Consider the following 20,519-nt stretch of genomic DNA (forward strand, 5'->3'; position numbering starts at 1 on the left):
TGTTTCATTATTCAGTGAGGGGTTAAACCACATAACTCAAATATATTCAGCTGTAATTTTAATAAAATTGCTTAAATAATACGTTGCTTTGGCTTCCATATTCATTGAGATTTTCTTTACAATGAAATGAGAGCACATAATTAGAACGTGTTGTGGAAAACAGTTAAGTACAAGCTTATTCTATAGATCTGAATATATATTTTGACAATTAGCACTTGATCACCAAAAATCAAAAGCAGACTTATGCTCCAGAGAATTCCTTGATAAATGAACTATCACGTACAGCCATCTGCTTTACAGTACCCTAATTTAAATCCCAGTGCCCCCTGGCTAGGTCAGCACTTTCTCGCGCTGAGAAGTAACTTTGCAAATATTTCCTTTGCTTGCATTTCTTTTTTGAAGTGTAAAAAACATAAATGATCCATGAAACTTCATTATGTCTGCAAGGCAAAAAAAGGGAATAACACCGACTTCCCACATTAGATGGTAAGTTTTACTATGTGTTAACTAAGGGTACCGTCACACAGTGAAATTTTCATCGCTACGACGGCACGATCTGTGACGTTCTAGCGATATCGTTACGATATCGTTGTGTCTGACACGCTACTGCGATCCGGATCCCCGCTGAGAATCGTACGTCGTAGCACATCGTTTGAAACTTTCTTTCGTCGTCTAGTGTCCCGCTGTGGCGGCATGATCGCATGGTGTGACAAAGGTGTGCACGATATTGTATACGATGTAAAGGGCGGAGGAGCGGCTACGTAGGAGCGCTAAATTCTCCACCTCCTGTGTGCTGATTGGGCAGTACAATACTGTGCGCTCATTCGACAGACAAAGGACAATTGTTCCCTGCGGATAAAACCGGAGCTGTCGAACGCTCTATTCATTTCTCCCTGGAGCACGTAAATTTGCTGAATTCCCTGGACTTTGATAACTACTATAACTACAGACTTTTACCGCAAAAGGTATGTATAACGCTACAGCGTAGCATATGTTGCGCTTCAACGGGGATAAACGTTGGAGCGTGGTCGATTGTTCCTTTATGGAGAGTAGGGTAGGCCAGAGAACCTCAGGTACACAGCTGTAGCGTGGCCCAATTAATTAATCCTTTTACAGATCGAGATGGTTGACTGCCCCATTTAATGCCAGTAGTAACATATATAGATATTAGATCAACGGTCAAAACATTGTTTTGTAAGCACGTGTATTTATTGTACGTTTGTTTTCTTTTTTAGGAAGTATGCTCACTTCCGATGAGAGTTCAGTCGTTGCTGCTGCCCTGTTATTTGAGGCAGCACGTCTCCAAGAGGAGAGACGTCCTAAACGAAAACGTCGCATGTGGACCCGGAGCTGGCTGCAGAAAAGATCCACATTGTCACACATGGGTCTCATAAGAGAGTTACGTGATAATAACCCTCATGATTTTCGAAACTACCTTAGGATGTCAGAGGAATCATTCAAGATAATACTGTCTGCTGTTACGCCCCTCATACAAAGGCGTGATACGCCGATGCGTGCAGCCGTGCCCGTGGATGAAAGGTTGGCGGTGACACTGCGGTTCCTGGCTACAGGAAGGTCTCTTCAGGATTTGCAGTTTTCCGCAGCTGTTTCCAGACCTTTCCTCAGCGTTGTGATTCCGGAGACATGCGAGGCCATTGCGCTGAGCTTAAGGCATTATATGGAGGTACTACTATTTAATTTGGGATGCTGTGTTATGTTGATATATTATACTAGCTATGTAACCCGTTCTACGCCCTGGCGGCACACATTTCTATTGGTATCTGTTCGCCATCCTATCATGAGCTGCTCCAATCCTGCGGCCCCATTCTGACATGTGCAGCTGCGATCCTGCGCCTCCAATCTGACATGTGCTGCTCCCATTTTGCGGCTCCATTCTGACATGTGCTGCTACAATCCTGCGCCACCCGTCTTTTATTTGCTGCTCCCAACGTAATTTTATAGGGTATATTATTTCGATATATTGTTTAGCACCCCCTCTCAGTCAGTGAAGCCGTCTGATAAAAAGGCTGCCTGCATATTCAGGATTGTTGACTTTTTTATACTAATCCATACTGCGCGTCAATCACTCTAGGATGTCCACATGAGAGTGTATGTGCACAACAAGATATTTGACCTAATTTGTACATGTTTCCTTCTCATCTTGCAGTTTCCCAAGACGGCGGAGGACTGGAAGAGGATTGCTTCCGATTTTGATCAGCTGTGGCAGTTTCCAAACTGCGGTGGCGCATTAGACGGAAAGCATGTGCGCATCACGCAACCAGCCAACTCTGGATCCTTTTTTTTCAACTACAAAGGATATTTCAGTGTGATCCTCATGGCCCTTGTCAATGCAAACTATGAGTTCGTAGATGTGGATGTTGGCATGAATGGTCGAGTCTCCGACGGTGGTGTTTTTGAACACACTTCATTTGGGGAACGCTTGAGGAACAATCAACTGCAGTTGCCAATAAATGAAGACACAAAAGCAAACCTCAATTTTGTTTTCATCGCTGATGAAGCTTTCCCTCTTCATCCACATTTGCTGAAGCCATTTGCGCAGAGAACACTCACACGGGAGCGCCGAATCTATAATTACCGGTTGTCGAGGGCCCGTCGTGTGGTTGAAAATGCCTTTGGGATTATGGCAAATCGGTTTAGAGTGTTCCACACAGCTATCAACTTGAAGCTGCCGTCTATAGACTTTGTGGTTTTGGCATGCTGTGTGCTCCATAATTTCCTGAGACGTCATGATACCAGCTCCTATTCTCCTCCTTCATTCATTGATGCAGTGGACCCAAGAACCGGAGATATTGTGCCTGGGGAATGGCGGACACAACCTGATAATTTAACAGCTCTTCAAGCACTTGGATCTGGCAGACAGGCAGACGATGCAAGGGACTGTCGAGAAAAATACTGTCAGTACTTTAATGGTTCTGGAGCTGTAACCTGGCAGGATTGCGCTGTCTAAAAAAAATATTTCTTTTTGCTTTGCTGTTTACTCAACAATATGTAGGATATGCTTTCGTGTCCACAATTTAATATGGCGAGTAGGTCACTAACTTTTGTGTAATAAAATTAAATTGTATTTATTACTCCCGTAATTCTTGGTTTTTCAGTTTAGATAAAGTGGTCCTCATATGACGTCCTATGCCGTCAAGGTGTCCTGTGACTCTATAATCCCCATTGACGGGATACTACGTTATAGCGATCGGTCTAGATTGCATTCCAAAGTCAAATGGCGACTTCCTTCCATTTCAAGCTCTGCCATGCATGCACCCAAACAATGGTTTACCCACACACAATCGTATTTTAAATCATATAAACCTCTCTAAATTACTTTAAATGAGATGAGATGCCTATAAAATGGTGCTGTTAACCCTTATATCTTGGTAAACATTAAAGAAAGAATGCGAAGATTTTTTGTTTTTTTGTAACAATTTCTTGGTATTTAACAACAAAATATTACATAACCAAAAAAAACAAAATAAAATTATCTCCTTCCACGGCCCAACAGGTGTCGCAGCGTCACGCCCTGCTGCTCTACTTGAGCCTGGAGGATCACTGCTGTCTGCTGCAGGAGCGCTGCGGTCCGCTCCAGGCGCAATTGTCTCGCCATGAGCTCTCTCAACGTTGGGCGGTTCTGTGGATAGAAGAGGTTGGAGAACTGACGGTGATTCCGCTGAAAATACATCTCGACCTCTGGGGCACGACCATAGTGTGTTGTAAATTTAAATTTGGTCTGGCCCCACAGGGCCATGTTTATTTTATTAAATTTTACATTTTTAGTTGTCTATTGTGACATCTCGCAGATAACCACTCGTATTATCTTGATACTTACGGAGAAGGGACGCCGGTTCTTCATTGCCAGAACCAGAGCTGCTTACTTCTCATCCCAGCGATCTGGCCACTGCTGCAGCACCTAAAAGGAAATAATAACAGATCTGGTTAACTATGGAACACGCCGTTGGGAAGCGCTCGCTGTTTTGGTCACTTACGTATGGTAGCTTCTGGGGAGAATGCCATTAACTTTAAAAAGTTAATGCATGTGTCACAAAACGCTGCAGAGGTAATGCGTTTACATTTGCATTCTGCGTTGCGTGTCCAAAGCTGCATTCGCTCACCAAAAAAGTAAACATTATAATTTAGGCCATGTTCACACAGTGCGTTTTTTACTGCAGAACCGCAGCGGTTTTGCCGCTGCGGTTCCGCAGCTTTTTTCCATGCAGGGTACAGTACATTGTACCCTATGGAAAACAGGAACCGCTGTGCACACGATCCTGAATTAAAAAAAAAAAGCCGCGCTGAATAGCTGCGGGAAAAAAGAAGGAGCATGTCACTTCTTTGCCCGAAACAGCAGCGGTTCTGCACCCATAGACCTCCATTGTGAGGTCAAACCCGCAGTAAAACCCGCAGATCAAAAATACATCTGCGGGTTTTATTGCGGTTTGTGGTGCAGAACCGCTGCAGCCGGAAGTGCGGGGAAGCGGGCGGAAGTGCTTGGGCGGAGAGACATGGAGGCATACCGTCGCATGGGGATCGTGATTGATTTGGTATGTGTGTGTGTGTGTGTGTGTGTGTGTGTGTGTATATATGTATGTGTGTGTGTGTGTATGTGTGTGTGTGTGTGTGTATGTGTGTGTGTGTGTGTATATGTATGTGTGTATGTGTGTGTGTCCCCATGCGACGCTAGTGCCACCACTGTGCTAAGTCGCCGTATGGGACTACTACTCCCATCCGGTATTAGGATGGGAGAGTTGTCCCTGTGTCCGGCGACTTAGCACAATTGTAAAGTTACACAAAACACCTACACACAATACACATACATGACACACAGTACATACAACACATAACACAGAGTATATACTCACCAACAGCACACTTGTAGGCGAAGCCCTCGATCCTCCAGGGAAAAATCACAAAATAATAAATCAAATACATACTCCCTGTCCGCAGAATCCATAAAACGAGTGTCCCACGCCGATCCCCTGCTCTCTGGCGATACACTGCCAGGAGCGAAGCTCCTAGCAGTGTATCGCGTACTGTCCCGGAGTTCAATGACTTCGGCGTCTCGGTTAACAGCAGTACAGCTGCGCTGAACTTTCCCACGCAGCACTGCCGTTAAGCGAGAGTGCCGGGGTCAATGACCGTGGAGAGCAGACATATCTCTGGATGTGTCTGTTCTCCATGGAAAATCTTCGTGGGATACGTGGCACTTAAATACGTGGCAATTAAATACGTGACACGTGGCACTTATACGTGATACGTGTCACTTAAATACGTGGCAATTAAATACGTGATACGTGGCACTTTGATACGTGGCACGTGTCACTTAAATACGTGTCACGTGTCACTGAAATACGTGGCACTGAAATGCGTGATACGTGGCAAAGAAATACGTGGCACTTAAATACGTGGCACTTAAATACGTGGCACTTTGATACATGGCACTTAGGCTATGTTCACATTTGCGTTGTGCGCTGCATGCGTCCTTTTTTTGATTGATTTTGGACGCAGCAAAAATGCAACTTGCTGCGTCCTCTGCGCCCGGATGCGTGCGCTGCAGTGACGCATTCGGCGCAAAACGCAAGTGCGACGCATGTCCATGCGCCCCCATGTTAAATATAGGGGCGCATGACGCATGCGGCGCCCGACGCTGCGGCGCAGAACGCAAATGTGAACGTAGACTTAAATAGCTGGATAGAGCTGGAACCGCGGGCTGTGATCTGGCCTGCGCTCAGCACTCTGCGGAGCGCTGTCATTCAAAACACGTCCACTCATTTTGGTGTTTAGTCCCAAAATGGAGGATGGAAGAAGAAAAGGGTTGGACAAGGAAATGACATCATTTCTTTTTTTTTTTTTACCCCCACTGCAGTTAAAGCTTTATTTGTGTCAAACACAGACAATCTGCAGAGAAAACTGCATAAAAAACCGCACTAAAAACCGCATCAAAAACCGCATCAAAAATGCACCAAAAACGCACCTGCGTTTTCTGCCAAGAGCTGCGGTTTTTGTCCTGAAAAAAAAAAAAGGATTGAAATCAGGATCGTGTGAACATACCCTTAAGGTTCTATACATGTACATGTCAAATAATACAGTGTTGACACAATAGCCATACCCCATGGATGCCCAAGCCACATAAACACTGAAACAAAGACAATGAGCGCTGCGGATTGATAACGAGAACGCCAAAAAGGTATTTCTGGAGTCGGCGTCACAATCGCGACGCAGTGCTGAAACGGAGACGCTATAGCGATGTTGATCGCGCGGCATGAGTCAAGGACCTCCTCTGGGCGTGGTTAGGTGGTTGAGCGTTTTTGAGGGCAAAATGGCGGCGCGTCAGCGTTCAGCTCCTCTGGGGCGGCCAGAGATGGCATTTTTTGTGCACGAAATGTATGCCCTTGACTATGAGGGCGGGGATAGTCGACCTGCGCACCCGAACCTGCACAAGCAGGAGGTGCTGTGCCGCATTGGGCGCATGATGGAGAGGAGGTTTGGCGTCCGACGCAGTGCACAGCAGCTGCGTAAAAAGTGGGCAGACCTCCGCTACAAGACCCCGCAGCTTCTGGCAGAGTTGCGTGCGGAGCCACAGCGTGGTAAGTACCAGTATGGGGGAATCGGGAGACGCACGCTGCCGGGAGGTTAAGAATGTGAAACATGCTCAGGTCAGGGGTTCCAGAATCTCCACCGAGACATACAATTTAGTGATTGCCGGGAGGGGGAGAATCAGGAGACGCGCGTTGCCGTGAGGCGCTTCCTTGTTATGCAAAAATCCGTGTCTTAGGCCAGGTTGACCATTAAACACCAGAGCCCCCACCCAATGCATAGTCTAGCATCACAGGGAAGAGTGATCTCTATTTTCTATATACCGTATTTTCGGGCGTATAAGACGAACCCCCAACTTTTCCAGTTAAAATGTAAAATCTTCTTAAAAGTCGGGGGTCTTCTTATAAACCGTATGTCGTGTTATAGGGCCGGTGACTTTTGTGCCTTTTGGGGGGGGGAGTGGGCCTGATGACGACGAGGGGGCGTCTCACAGGAAAGTGAGTATCCCCCATTACCTCATTGTATCGCTGCAGCGTGGGGTCTCTGCTGGGAGCGGCGGCTGCTGCTCCTCATTGTGCCGCGTGGGTGCTGTGGGGCGGCGGCTCCTCTTCTTCAGTGTGGGGCCTCTGTGCTGCTGGGCGGCGGCGGCGGCTTATCTTCAGGCAGTCGGGGCTCCTCCGGTATCTCCTTAAAGCCCGGAGGCCCTGCCGGCAACTCCATCGGTGCAATGCAGTGGCCTCCGGGAACATGGCCGCTGCTCAGATTCAGATCTCGTCCCGAGATCTCGGGAGACGAGATCTGAATCTGAGCAGCGTCCATTTTCCCGGAGACAGCTCCATTGCTGCTATGCGGTGGCCTCCGGGAAAATGGCCGCTGGGGGCGGCGCATGCTCAGATTCAGATCTCTGAATCTGAGCAGCGGCCATGTTCCCGGAGGCCACTGCATTGCACCGATGGAGTTGCCGGCAGGGCCTCCGGGCTTTAAAGGGAACCTGTCACCTGAATTTGGCGGGACCAGTTTTGGGTCATATGGGCGGGGTTTTCGGGTGTTTGATTCACCCTTTCCTTACCCGCTGGCTGCATGCTGGCTGCAATATTGGATTGAAGTTCATTCTCTGTCCTCCATAGTACACGCCTGCATAAGGCAATATTGCCTTGCGCAGGCGTGTACTCCAGAGGACAGAGAATGAACTTCAATCCAATATTGCGGCCAGCATGCAGCCAGCGGGTAAGGAAAGGGTGAATCAAACACCCGAAAACCCCGCCCATATGACCCAAAACTGGTCCCGCCAAATTCAGGTGACAGGTTCCCTTTAAGGAGATACCGGAGGAGCCCCGACTGCCTGAAGATAAGCCGCCGCCGCCCAGCAGCACAGAGGCCCCACACTGAAGAAGAGGAGCCGCCGCCCCACAGCACAGCCGCCGCCGCTCCCAGCAGAGACCCCACGCTGCAGTGATACAATGAGGTAATGGGGGATACTCACTTTCCTGTGAGACGCCCCCTCGTCGTCATCAGGCCCACTATATATACACCCGGCAAGGCGATAACCGGCGTATAAGACGACCCCCGACTTTTAAGAAGATTTTCAGGGGTTAAAAAGTCGTCTTATACGCCGGAAAATACCGAATGTACGTAGATTTGTCGACTAAAAATTTCATTTGGCTCCTAACTTTTCCCGCCAATGATGCCTAGGTATTTGTTGGTAATTCTGGAGCCCTGTACTTTTGTTGTCAACATATTAAGGTTCTTTAATGTTTGTGTAGGGAGACGGCGCCGGCAACAGCCACCAGCACCTGCATCCTCCACCAGCGGCAGCCCACAGCCCGGGACATCACGTATGTTAACCATCATTGATTGCAATTTGCAATTTTATTACTGCATACGGGACATTAGAGGGGAACATTTATTTTGGCACCTATTTTTTCCCGCCACTGTTGCATAGGAATTTTTATTAATTCTGGAGCCCTGTATTTTTGATATCTGAATATTACCGTTCTTTAATGTTTGTGTAGGGAGAACGCGCCGGCAACATCCGTCAGCAAGAGCCGGCACGCCTTCATCCGCCACCAGCGGCAGCTCACAGCCCGGGATATCACGTATGTTAAACATCATTCATTGCAATTTTATTACTGCATACGGGAAATTAGAGGGGAGCTGAAATACTGTATACATTACAGACGCTGTAAGGACCAGGCGCGCTACCACCCCACCGCAGGCCACAACACCACCCTTCCGCCACTCATCTTCCTCCCCCGGGTCGGCGGCATTCTCACCAGAGGCCACCCTTCGTAAGTGACCAAAACTGCGAGCGCTTCCCCACAGCGTGTCCAACTGTTAACCATATATGTATTTGCTTCCTTTTAGCTGCGGCAGCTGGTGCACAAGCGAGGGGATGGGAGGTGAGCAGCTCTTCCACCTCTTCTGGGGATGACCAACCGGCGTCCCTTCTCCGTAAGTATACAGACAGTGTGAGGGGTTATCGGTGGGATGTCACATTTGACAACGACGAGAATGAAAAAAAAAAAAAGGGCTCGACCTCTGGGACAGGACCAAATTGAGTGTATAGTAAATCTCAGGGTATGTTCACACATGCCGTACTTGCAGAGTAATCACCGTCCGTTCTCCGACCTCTTCTATCCACAGAAGCGACCACCGTGAGAGACCTGCTGGCCAAGCAGAGGCAGCTGGAGGGGACAGCAGCGCGCCTTCAGGGGACAGCAGCGCGCCTGCAGGAGACAGCAGCACGCCTGCAGGAGCATGTAAAAGATCATGGCCGCATGCTGCGCCAACTGCTAGCCCACCGCCGTGGGACTATGTAATTTATTTTTTGGTTAAACAAAAAAATAAGTAAATACAACATTTGAAGTTTAAAACACAGTTATTTTTACCCTTATTTTGTCTTATGTTTTAATGTACTAGGGGAGCAGGCCTGGGCCAGCCGAGCCAAGGCACAGACAAAAGGGAAAAAAAATGAAGACAGCGCAAAAGAGTTTTCAAAACGCATCCTAAAGTGCCTCCATCTTGTACGTCCGCTTGCCAGATGCACAAGATGGCTGCCAGACATGTTTTATATACGGGGGGGGGGGGGGGGTTGGGGCATACCTGCCACCAAATCCCAATCACAGCATGGTTAATGCACGTATCATAGAAATCAGTGAGATATATTGGCGGTCAGGCCTGTGTTCTTTTGTGTGATGTCCTTTGTTTCAGTGATAAGGCAGAGGTGCATCTACATACTAAATGAATATTGGCCATAGAGATAATGGAGGATATAGGTGTACACTGTCAAAATCTTGAGTGAATAGCCTCTGTCCTGCTTGTGACCCATCATTATCTACATATGTACACAACTCCTGTGGGTTTCCATTGTAAAGCCAGTGGTCCTGAGATAGACATCATGTCTCCGACCTATGCATATGTACACAACTCCTGTGGGTTTCCAACAATGGAGGATATAGGTGTACACTGTCAAAATCTTGAATGAATAGCCTCTGTCCTGTTTGTGACCCATCATTATCTACATATGTACACAACTCCTGTGGGTTTCCATTGTAAAGCCAGTGGTCCGGAGATAGACATCATGACCTATGCATATGTATATTGATAAACAATGCCTTGTGTAGGACTTTAGGGCTGGCTCCAACAATGTTCATTGAAAGAACAATGGTTTATTACCCAAACACCACAGGCCACCACCACCTTTAGTCATTAGACTTTTAAATGCAAAATTGATCGTATGTATAAAATTGATCATGTTATAGCTGCACACAGTCTCCTGGCGCAGATTCAGGAACAGCAGAATGTGGCAATGGTGGAGTTGCAGAAAGTTAGAGCCTTGTGCCAACTGCTGGAGGCAGGACAAAAAAAAAAAAAAAAAAAACTCTTTGTAAAGTTTATGTTGTTAATGTTAAAAAAAATATATATATTTTTCTTCCATTTTCAAAGTTGTGTTTATTGAAATGTACATTTTGTTAGTTGTTAATATCTGTCCTAATACTGTGCTGTGGACCCATTTTGTCGATGTGATCGTGATCGATGTGATCCACAGCACAGTATTAGGGCAGATATAAACTTAACTAACAAAATGTACATTTCAAGAAACACAACTTTGAAAATGGAAGAAAAATATTTATATGACCCATTTTGTCGATGTGATCGAGACCCACCAATCAAGCTGTCGAGATTGAACTTCAAGAAAAAGGTTTTATTAAACAAACTATATTAAAAAGTAACAACAAATACATAACTTTATAAAAGCAAACTATCATAATTCATGATACGCCGAATCTTCAATCCGAAAATTTTGATGCCTCATGGGCGAAGCAATATGTGAAGGAATTGGCGTGTAGGAGTTGGGGGGTGGCGGGCCAAAGTGGGAAATGGGTAGATTGTTTCGTATAGGTGTCTGTGCCCAACTATTAAAATTGGAACACTCTGGCCGCTCCATTGGCGGGGAACAAACAACACGTGCGTGCTCAGATAAAGTGCCATCACAACCCTTGCTGACAGCATCAAAAATTACGCGCTCCGCTAGAGTTCTTTGTCTGTCAGTCATTTTGGCCAGTTTGTCCACAACGTAGTGGCCAAAGCCCTGCAACGCAGGGCTCCTATTGTTCATTAATGCCTGTTTGGCCAGGGTTACAAGTTCATGTGAGACATCCGAGGTGGCTTTGCGCTTCCTTGCTCTTTGCCTCAGTTCAGTCTGCGCAGGTGCAGCCTCCACAATTGTACTCGTAGAGCTGTCCAATGCACTGTCCTGTGCTCTGTCCTCCTGGGGAGAATAAAAAACGAAGTTATTAACCAGAAAAGAAAAAGGTAAACCACCCTAACCGCATTCCAACTATATATTCGTATACATGTGAAAATGTTGTAATATATTATTATATTAGTAATATCATTCTTAACATTCCCATTTATGTATTATTTTGCACTCCACTGTTCTGACTACAAGGGGAACCTGATTCACATTTTAGGGTCAAAATAGTGTCACCAAGAATACTTATCTGCAGCTGGAAGCAAAACTATTTTCAATTTGTTTTGATGTAATGGGTTATGAAGGTCGCCATTTAATACTTATTACGTTCGCCATATTAAACTTGACTGTGACAGGGTTACTTATTTGTACAGGAAAATGTTATAACTTCAAATTGATGGTATAATCTGAAGGATAAAAGAGAAAATGCTGATAAATTATATCTAATTATAGGACACATTGGTTAAGCTATGGTGCAAAGAGGTACTTACTTGTTGCCCTGGAGAGTCCTGGCAGATGAGGTTCTCAGATGTATTCTGCTCCACCGGTGCCAAGGAGCTAAAACACATCGAGGTCCGTGGCTCCTCTTGGTCCCTCAGAAAATTAAGATGGTCATAGTACCATAGCCTTGGTACGTACACATCTTCGGTTGAGGCACCGGACTTGGAACTGTGCAGGACCTTGTTTAACTCCTTCCTCCACACAGTGCGCAGTGCCTGAATTTTTTTTTTGATGACTGCTTCATTGGCTTGCTCCTCTGGTGCATGGAGGTTATAAAATTCGATGAGCTTTGAATAGCCCTGCTTCCTCTTTTCCCTGTTGCAATACTCTGGAGATTTAATCTTCCAGAGGCAGGGAAAAGACTGGTACAGCTCAATGAAATTCCTGATGAACTCCACGTGATTAGACATCTGAAAAATAATTATAAAATAACAAGTTAAGCATTTCACAAAGCGTACTGTATAACAGCAATAGCGATAGGGGGACAAAAACTAAAAAATGTAAAAAAAAAAATATAAAACAAAAATGTTCGCAGGCATACAAACACTATTCCAAAAACAGTATGCACTGTCCACCCGCCATGCCCCATACATCGTTCCATCAGCCACGCAGTAGCCCACCATAACTGCTCATGCTGACCATACATTGTTCCATCCGCCACGCTGCTGCCCACCGCCACAACAGCGTACCATCCGCATCGCTTCAGCGTCGAGCATGAGGCGCTCATGCCGAACATATTGTTCCATCCGCCACGCTCTAGCCCACCCCCCACAACAGCGTACCATCCGCATCGCTTCAGCGTCGAGCACGAGGCGCTCATGCCGACCTTACATAGCTCCATCCACTACGCCCAAGCGGTCTTTTCATACCTCGAAGCTGTGGTACCAAGTGTGGAATGCTGTGATAACTGCGGTGCCAAGCGTGGAACACTCTGCAAAACTGCGGTGCCAAGTGTGGAATGGCCTGGGAAACACAAAATGCGACGTCCAGGTCCACCAACTGTGCAAGTACAAACTGAAGATTAAATTATTAAAACTGTGAAGAGGTGTCGGGAACAATAGTGCTCAGGTGACAAATTTTCCAACCAATTGTGTGCACATAACCTATGGCCTATCAGCACACACTCTGTAGCAGCACAACACGCCCCTAGTGAACGTCACGCACAGATAATTCAATTAAGTGCTCTGAATCGTCTCTGAATTGGCTTGTGTGACATGACCAGTACGACTGTCCCATACGACTTCTACATCGCAAATACGTCACGAAATTATCGCTCCAGCGCCGTGCATTGCAAAGTGTGACCGCAGTATACGATGCTGGAGCGATTCTCATACGACGCTGCAACGTCACAGATCGTGCCGTCGTAGCGATGAAAATTTCACTGTGTGACGGTACCCTAAGATTATACACATATTAATAACTATATTTACCAGTGGAGAAATGTCTCCATAAATGAATGAGTAACTGTGGAGACACCGGGGGTCAGTGGGTGCTCTCATCCGCTGGCCCAAGACCACATGGACCAGGGCTCATCCCACTGAATGCCCGCTCTCCTTTTTCATGGCCATAATTCTACTCGCACAACACAGGGTGAGAGGGTAAAACAGCGTGGTAATACTTTATAGAACAGTCCCAGCAAAATACCCAAGATGCAAAATTACAGAGCCTCATCCTTCTGCTGGCTCATCAGGTTTAGAGCAACTGTGACTTTGGGGCTTCCAGGGCAGACTACCCCCAACAGTGGCACCATGCTTTTGATGGGCACCACAGACAGGAGGTAATGGCAAGCTTAGGAAGCTGACAGTCCATTAAGGCACATGGTCAGGTGACCGGATGGTCCCAACCTGGCTTCTCCAAACGTCGCCATGGAGCCAGGTGACTGGTGGGTCCCAATCCTGGCTTCCCTAATGTATCCATGGGGCCAGATGACCAGAGGGTCACAACCTGGCTTTCACAAATGCATCCATGAGTTCAGAGATGGTGTCACGACTCTGTTGTCAGGTGTCCTGGGACCAGGGGCTCTTTCCCTGTCCCTAATGCTAGAGGTGACCTAGATCACCCTGTTCCACAGATTACTTCTAAAGGTGAAGATGCTGGGATCACGTAACTTGCATTTGCTCCTTATCCACCCTCAGTTTCTACCCTCCCCCCAGGGAAGAGGGGAGTAGTGGTGTACTGTAATACACCAACCAGACTAACAAGGTAATACAAACAGGGATAAAAGAAAATACCAATCATATAGATATAGTCACACAAACAACAAAGGTAAATTTAACAACAGTCTCAGATAAATCCTCCAAACGCCTTCTCAAGCAAAAACCACAAACCACCATCTCCTAACCATGCAGCATAAGCTAGCTCTGGCAATGCATGCTTGCCAGGGCCCAGAATATATAGGAGAGGGGAGTAGCCAACAGTGAACAGCTGAGAGCCTTCATGTAGGAAAGCTTCCAGGAGCTCTCAACTAAGCAAATTAACCCCTGCACTGCTAAAAGAAACCGGCATGGTGTAATATGAAGGTAAACTGCTTCTAAACAGTGTAGGGTTGGGAGAAATAAGACATTGCAGTCTTCAGGAACCTCTTTATAGTGGTAAACCCGTGACAGATGGTTAATCAAGCAGATCTGTATTCTTCCAGCGAGGGCCATGGTCCTTAAGCTGGCATCCTCTAGAATGTAAAATCTGTGTCCATCTTGATGGAGCCATGGTGTCCTGACAGCTATCCTTCAGAGTGTCCCTGGCTGTAGTTTTTGTAAATATTCTCCTTTTGCAGGATAGAAAATGCCTTTTTATACCCACATCTGTGGTTCAGGTCATAATCCACACGTCAGGGGGGAGGTGGGATGAGTTTAACTCTCATTGTTTGAGTATTAAATCAACCTGCATAGTTCTTCCTCCTCTACTCTGCAGGTCAAGAAGCTACACAATGGTCAATTAACAAACATTTGTTGTTGACTTGCCCTATGTCCCTGTCTTGCAAAGATAGAAAATAACCTGTAGGAGCTGATATAAGAGGCAACCAGCAGCCATTCAGAAACAACAATAGTCAAACGTTCAATAGTCAAACAAAAAATACCTCTGGTCATTAAGGAGTTAATATGGAATTCAAATACACAGGCTAAATGGAAGTTCTGCAATTCACATTATGCAGTGATCTTCTACCCCCAGATCTCCCAGGTTGGTGTGACACACTTGTGCCAGTGATGCAATATAATTATCACAAATATATACAGTAGTATCCAAGTAAACATTGAGATATCCAATGAATTCATCTTTAATGGTATTGGACATGAAGAGGATCCAAACATCTAGCAATATCACAAATTTCCCACACATATTGCTGCAAATGAAGCTTTCTCAGGAAATACTGGATATCTTTGGTGTCCAAGATGTAATGCTAAAATATAAATATTTTAAAGGAAGTTGTCAAGTCCCCTCATTTGTTTAACTTGCCCCATAAACTTATAGACCTTTATTCAAGTATTCTAATATTGTATATATTGTTTTTTGCAACTACGCATATTTGAGCAGTGAGGACTTTCATAACCAAGACTAGTCCAGATGCAGTCATGCCCTTCATTGGCCAGGTCTCCACAAATTGCACTCTTCGTAGCAGCTCTCTTCCCCTGTCACAGTTGTGCTCACCAGTGGGCTGGCCAAAGTTTTATGCTTTTGCATCGGCAACCAAATAGCACAGTTGTGACAGGCAAAAGGTTGGGTCACAAGAGAAAAACGGTCCGATTACTCTGACTTTCTGACAGATTTTCTCAGACGTGGAAAACAAATAAAAGTTTCTCCACCTTCTCCATTCTATCATTCTATGAAAATCAGACCGCGCTTTGGATGTCATCTGAGTGCAGTGTGATTTTTTTTCACAGATCCCTAGACTTGCATTGCCAATTTTGATCTGATACTAGGATCAAATCGGATATGTCTACGATTTTTTCCTCGGACCACGTGCCCAGGCCAATAGAATATCATAGTTATGAGTGCCATCAGTGAAAACCACTCACAGCACCAGACCGAGAAAATCGGTCTTGTGTACGATCTCTTTGAGAGATGCCGGGAGGACCACATACTCATGAGCAGTACAAGGTCTGTCAATCACGGTCAGGGGACATTACTGCAGCTACTGAATTCAGACTACTTTTGGTGAGTAAATGCCTCGCTGGTCTATTCCTGGTTCATTAGCATCCAGCGAGGTGATGAGCTGTTAATTTAAGTTAAATTTGCTCAACTATGTGCAGTAGCATAAAAAAAGAAACACCATCCTGGAATACCTGAATAAATGTCTAAAAGGTCACGGGGCAGTTAAAACCAGAGGGAATCCTGACGGGTTCCCTTTAATATTCATTAGGATTAGGATATTTTGTGATTCGTCCCAGACAGATACTCAGAAGATATGTTTATTATAAAAAAAACACAAATTATTTTGTTGTCTTATTTCCAAGACTTTTATGAAACAAAGAAAACATGATCCGTGATGATGCTCAAGCTCTCCAAGATAATGAAAGAAAGACTATAAGATACTGCAATGAAACAATACCCAGAATAAACCAGTTTCTGTGTCTCCATAAATCTCCAGTAAGGTCACACCTCACCTGTGCAATGTACGGCTCCCAGTACCTCAGCATGAACGAAACACTAGGCAACCAAACAATAAATCTGATTTATATCTTCCCAGATTAGAAATTTTTAGCATTAAAAAAAGAGTAGGCAGTGAGGACATATGATTACTGTTTACAAATGTATCCAAGGTCAGTGCAAACAATCGGCAGGGGAACCTCTACCCAAGGACAGGGAAGATTACTTTTTTTTATTATTCTTCATGAGCTCATGCTGATGTCCGTAAATAATTTTCATTTGCTTACATGCGGAAATTTAATAAAAGAATCATGTGCTTCTGTTTGTCATATACAAGCCATGGGATCCAATATCTGCATTCTAAAGAACAATAGTTTTTTACTACATTTTTTTGTGTGGCCAAGATCGAAATGTAACAAATTTTATTTATTAATATTAAATAAGTAATTGTAACAAACACATTTTGCCTCCCATCATGCTTTGCTTCCTTTGATGCATTTGTTTTTTTTTCCCCTTTGGTGTCAATAGATACAAAAATGACTGAAATGCCTCTTCTTTGGTATCCTCTAGACAAGTTAATTCTACTTTTAAATTTGTACAATATTACAGCAGGAAACACTGGTATTTATAATGCTGCACAGAAATGGGATGTTGTATCTGCAACACCTCATTTTGAAGTAAATCACTGGGTAGGTGCTAAAAAAGGAATGCCATTATTTCTTATGTCCTTGTGGGTATCATGAATGCTTGGGTTTATGTTGTTATTTTGACAACTCCAAGGCCAATACTTTAGGAATGCCCTAACAGATGCCTTTCCATTCTAAATACTAAAATGTCATCAAGAAAGACAAAAGTGTTTTAAAGTGAATCGGTCAGCCTTCATGTTGCAGATTTACACAGTGCATTAGAAAAATATTTAGAATTGAGAGTCCTCAGTGGTTGATACCTTTTAATGGCTAACTGAAAAGATGGCAACAAATTGCAAGCTTTCGAGACTACACAGGTCTCTTCATCAGGCAAAGACTAAAATAAATTCTGAAGAATCATATGTTTATGCACAATATAGCACAGAAAAAAAGTAAAAAACCATGGATAAGACAGGTGACATGAAGCAGAATTACCATGAGTGATAAACAGTTATGTCCATAAATATTGGGCCAGTTCTTAGATAAGGAATGTTTTATTGTCCTCTGAATGGGGTCTGATTCTGTTGTGATGACCCCACATGGTCTGAGGGGCAAGTTCCTTAGTTGATGTAAAAAGACATAAATCCATGCGACACATTCATTCCTGCACTAAGACTGTCAAAGGTCGTCATCAGTTTATATTGCCAGACTCTTCTGTCTCTCTTAGATTTGAAGCTACTTTTTAATATCCATAATGTTATGATTCAGGAGACAAAAATGTATTGCCACAGGTAGATCCATTCTTTTTTCTCTTATTGTGTGGTGGTGAGAATTCATTCTTGTTCTAAGCTTTTGCCCTGTCTCCCCCACATACAGGCCCCCAGTTGGACATTTAGTACAATAATTAGGTACACCACATTAGAAGTGACGCAGCTGAAAGTACCTGGGATCTTGTAGTCCTGATGTGAACTGGGGATCTTTATCTTGTCCGTGGTCATTATAAATGGACAGGTTTAACATTTTTTCTGATTGCAGGGAAAGGTACCTGCAGCTGTTGGAGAGGACAGGGAGCTTCTGACAATGATGTTTCTTATATTTGGGGGCTGCCTAAAACACAGTAGTGGGGGGGCTGGAAAAATGGATTGTAATCTGGCATCTTTTTGTAGTAAAGGTTGTAATTTCCGTGCAGCTCCCCTTAGCACCTCCAGATTTGGATTGTAGGTGACTACTAGAGGTACCCGGTTATTTTCTTCTTTAGTTTTGTAATGTAGCAGGAGATTCCTTGATATTCTGGTGGCTCTTGTAATCTGGTTTTCAATTGTTCTTGGATGGTAGCCCTGATTCAAAAAGGTCTTTCTGAGGCGACCAAGGTGTTCATCCCTATCCATTGGGTTGGAACATATACGATTGTATCTGATGGCTTGGCTGTAGACAATAGAGTTGTAAGCTTGCAATTTGTTACCATCTTTTCAGTTAGCCATTAAAAGGTATCAACCACTGAGGACTCTCAATTTTAAATATTTTTCTGTCTACTGGCTAACACGGTACCAAGATATATTATTATTATTATTATTATTTATTTATATAGCACCATTAATTCCATGTACATGAGAAAGGGGTTACATACAGGGTTATAAATATCATTTACAGTAAACAAGTTTACAGTGACAGACTGGTACAGAGGGGAGAGAACCCTGTTCTTGCGGACTCACATTCTATGGGATAGTGGGGAAAAGACAGAAGGTCAGAGGTGCAGCAGCTCTGGCGGAGGTGAGGCGGCTGCTCTGGCGATGGCGAGGCGGCAGAATAGTTATTGCAGGCTTTCTTGAAGAGATGGGTTTTCAGGTTCCGTCTGAAGGATCCGAGGGTGATGGATAGTCGGATGTGCTGAGGCATGGAATTCCAGAGGATGGGGGATATTCGGGAGAAATCCTGGAGGCGGTTGTGTGAGGAACGAAAAAGTGTGGAGGAGAGTAGGAGGTCTTGGGAGGATCGGAGATTACGTGAGGGAAGGTATTGGGAGATTAGTTCAGAGATATAGGGAGGGGACAGAATGTGGATGGCTTTGTAGATCAGTGTAAGTAGTTTGAACTGGATTCGTTGGGGAATTGGGAGCCAAAGGAGGGATTTGCAAAGGGGAGAAGCAAGGGAGTAGTGAGGAGAGAGGTGGATTAGCCGGGCAGCAGAGTTGAGGACAGACTGGAGTGGTGCAAGAGAGTTAGAGGGGAGGCCAGAGAGCAGGGTGTTGCAGTAACCGAGGCGGGAGATGATGAGGGCATGCACAAGAGTCTTAGTAGATTGTGGGGTGAGGAAGGGACGGATTCTGGCAATATTTTTGAGTTGTATCACAGTGCATTAGCTGTTTGTGAATACTGTGCAGTTTTTATAGAACTTAAAGGATAAGGATGGGGCTACTTAGCGACATTGACCATAACACATGTTGCACATCCACAGTTTATTAACTATTGCTGCTACATTGCAGCGTAAAACAAGTGAATGGGAGAGTGGGCTAATGTGATTTTGTGTTACTGCATGGACCTCCCCATAATGCGCACTGTAGCTAATACATCTTATAGATTACCATACCTTGTACAGTGGTGCTCAGTACCTGGATCATCAGTGATCAGCATGTCACAGTGGAGTCGTTTCCCAACTGGTTCTCTCTCTTTTGTAGTATGTAAGCTTTTTATGGTCAGCGGGGTCCTCTATCTCTCTTCTATAAAAATGTAGGCTCTTGTAGTAATTGGTGTTCTCTCCCTCTCTTTCCTCTCCCTCATGGGTATTTTCTGAGCAATTAAAAGTGTTCTAATACTGAAATTCACATACTTTTTTTCACCACAATTTAATTTTTGGAGAAAATTTGGCCAGTTTGAATTTCCAAGCATCCACTCATCTCTAATGTAAATATTTATAATTTATGTATGTAATTCACTGAATCACCTGCTCACGCTACTTATTCCTCTCCACATAGTCAATGGAGACATCTCCCCTAACCCTGGCCCTCCTTTAACTAGTATATATAACTCTCTTCCTGTTGCACATAGGAATTCTGCTGATCTTATTAACATTCAGTGCATGACTTCTCCTTTCTCTTTTAGCTGTGCCCTTTGAAATTCATAGTCAGGTGAAACAAACTTTCCAACATCCATGACGTCTTCTTTCTAATTCCCTTAATCTCTCAGCTCTCACTGAAACCTTGATCAAGCAGTCAGACACCACAGCTGCTCTCTCATATGGTGGGCTACAGCTTTCACATACTCCCAGACCTGAGAGCAGCCAAGGTAGAGGTGTTGGTCTGCTCATTTTATCACAATATGCTTTCCAGGTTATCCCACCAGTACTCTCACTTATGTTTCCTTTGGGGTCCATACTGTTAGACCCTTCAAACCCTTCTCCCTGTGAGTGGTGGTTTAGCATCACTGCGCAGGCAAAATAAACCAGTTCCTGGATCTATTTGCCACCTGGCATCCACGCTTTCTATCCTGTGACATTCCCACTCTCACCATGGGGGA

At 44.8% G+C, this 20,519-nt stretch overlaps 1 protein-coding gene and 1 long non-coding RNA gene across 2 annotated transcripts; one reads left to right on the forward strand and one right to left on the reverse strand.

Annotated features, from left to right (window-relative positions):
• The first annotated feature begins 8,596 nt into the window (after positions 1-8,596).
• LOC143809097 (uncharacterized) lies at positions 8,597-9,196 on the forward strand. Its single transcript, XR_013222067.1, has 3 exons — positions 8,597-8,639; positions 8,721-8,831; positions 8,908-9,196. It is a non-coding gene; the product is annotated as an uncharacterized LOC143809097 (long non-coding RNA).
• Positions 9,197-11,240: 2,044 nt separating this feature from the next.
• On the reverse strand, positions 11,241-15,133 carry LOC143803658 (uncharacterized). The gene is made up of 4 exons (XM_077281439.1): positions 14,940-15,133; positions 12,667-12,796; positions 11,788-12,207; positions 11,241-11,703 (listed from the first exon to the last, which is right to left on the reverse strand). The coding sequence occupies exons 1-4, from the start codon at positions 15,131-15,133 to the stop codon at positions 11,686-11,688; spliced, it is 762 nt and encodes a 253-aa protein (XP_077137554.1). The 3' UTR covers positions 11,241-11,685.
• Between the last annotated feature and the right edge of the window lie 5,386 nt (positions 15,134-20,519).

Source organism: Ranitomeya variabilis, chromosome 2 (assembly GCF_051348905.1).
Source record: "Ranitomeya variabilis isolate aRanVar5 chromosome 2, aRanVar5.hap1, whole genome shotgun sequence".
NCBI classification, from domain to species: Eukaryota; Metazoa; Chordata; class Amphibia; order Anura; family Dendrobatidae; genus Ranitomeya; species Ranitomeya variabilis.

Coding starts and splice junctions, on each gene's coding strand:
- LOC143803658 (XM_077281439.1), bottom strand. CDS start 15,133: ATGTGTGGGAAATTTGTGATATTGCTAGATGTTTGGATCCTCTTCATG. Junction 12,797..14,939: donor GTAGAAGATCACTGCATAAT/GTGAATTGCAGA, acceptor GTACTTGCACAG/TTGGTGGACCTGGACGTCGC. Junction 12,208..12,666: donor CTTGGTACCACAGCTTCGAG/GTATGAAAAGAC, acceptor ATTATTTTTCAG/ATGTCTAATCACGTGGAGTT.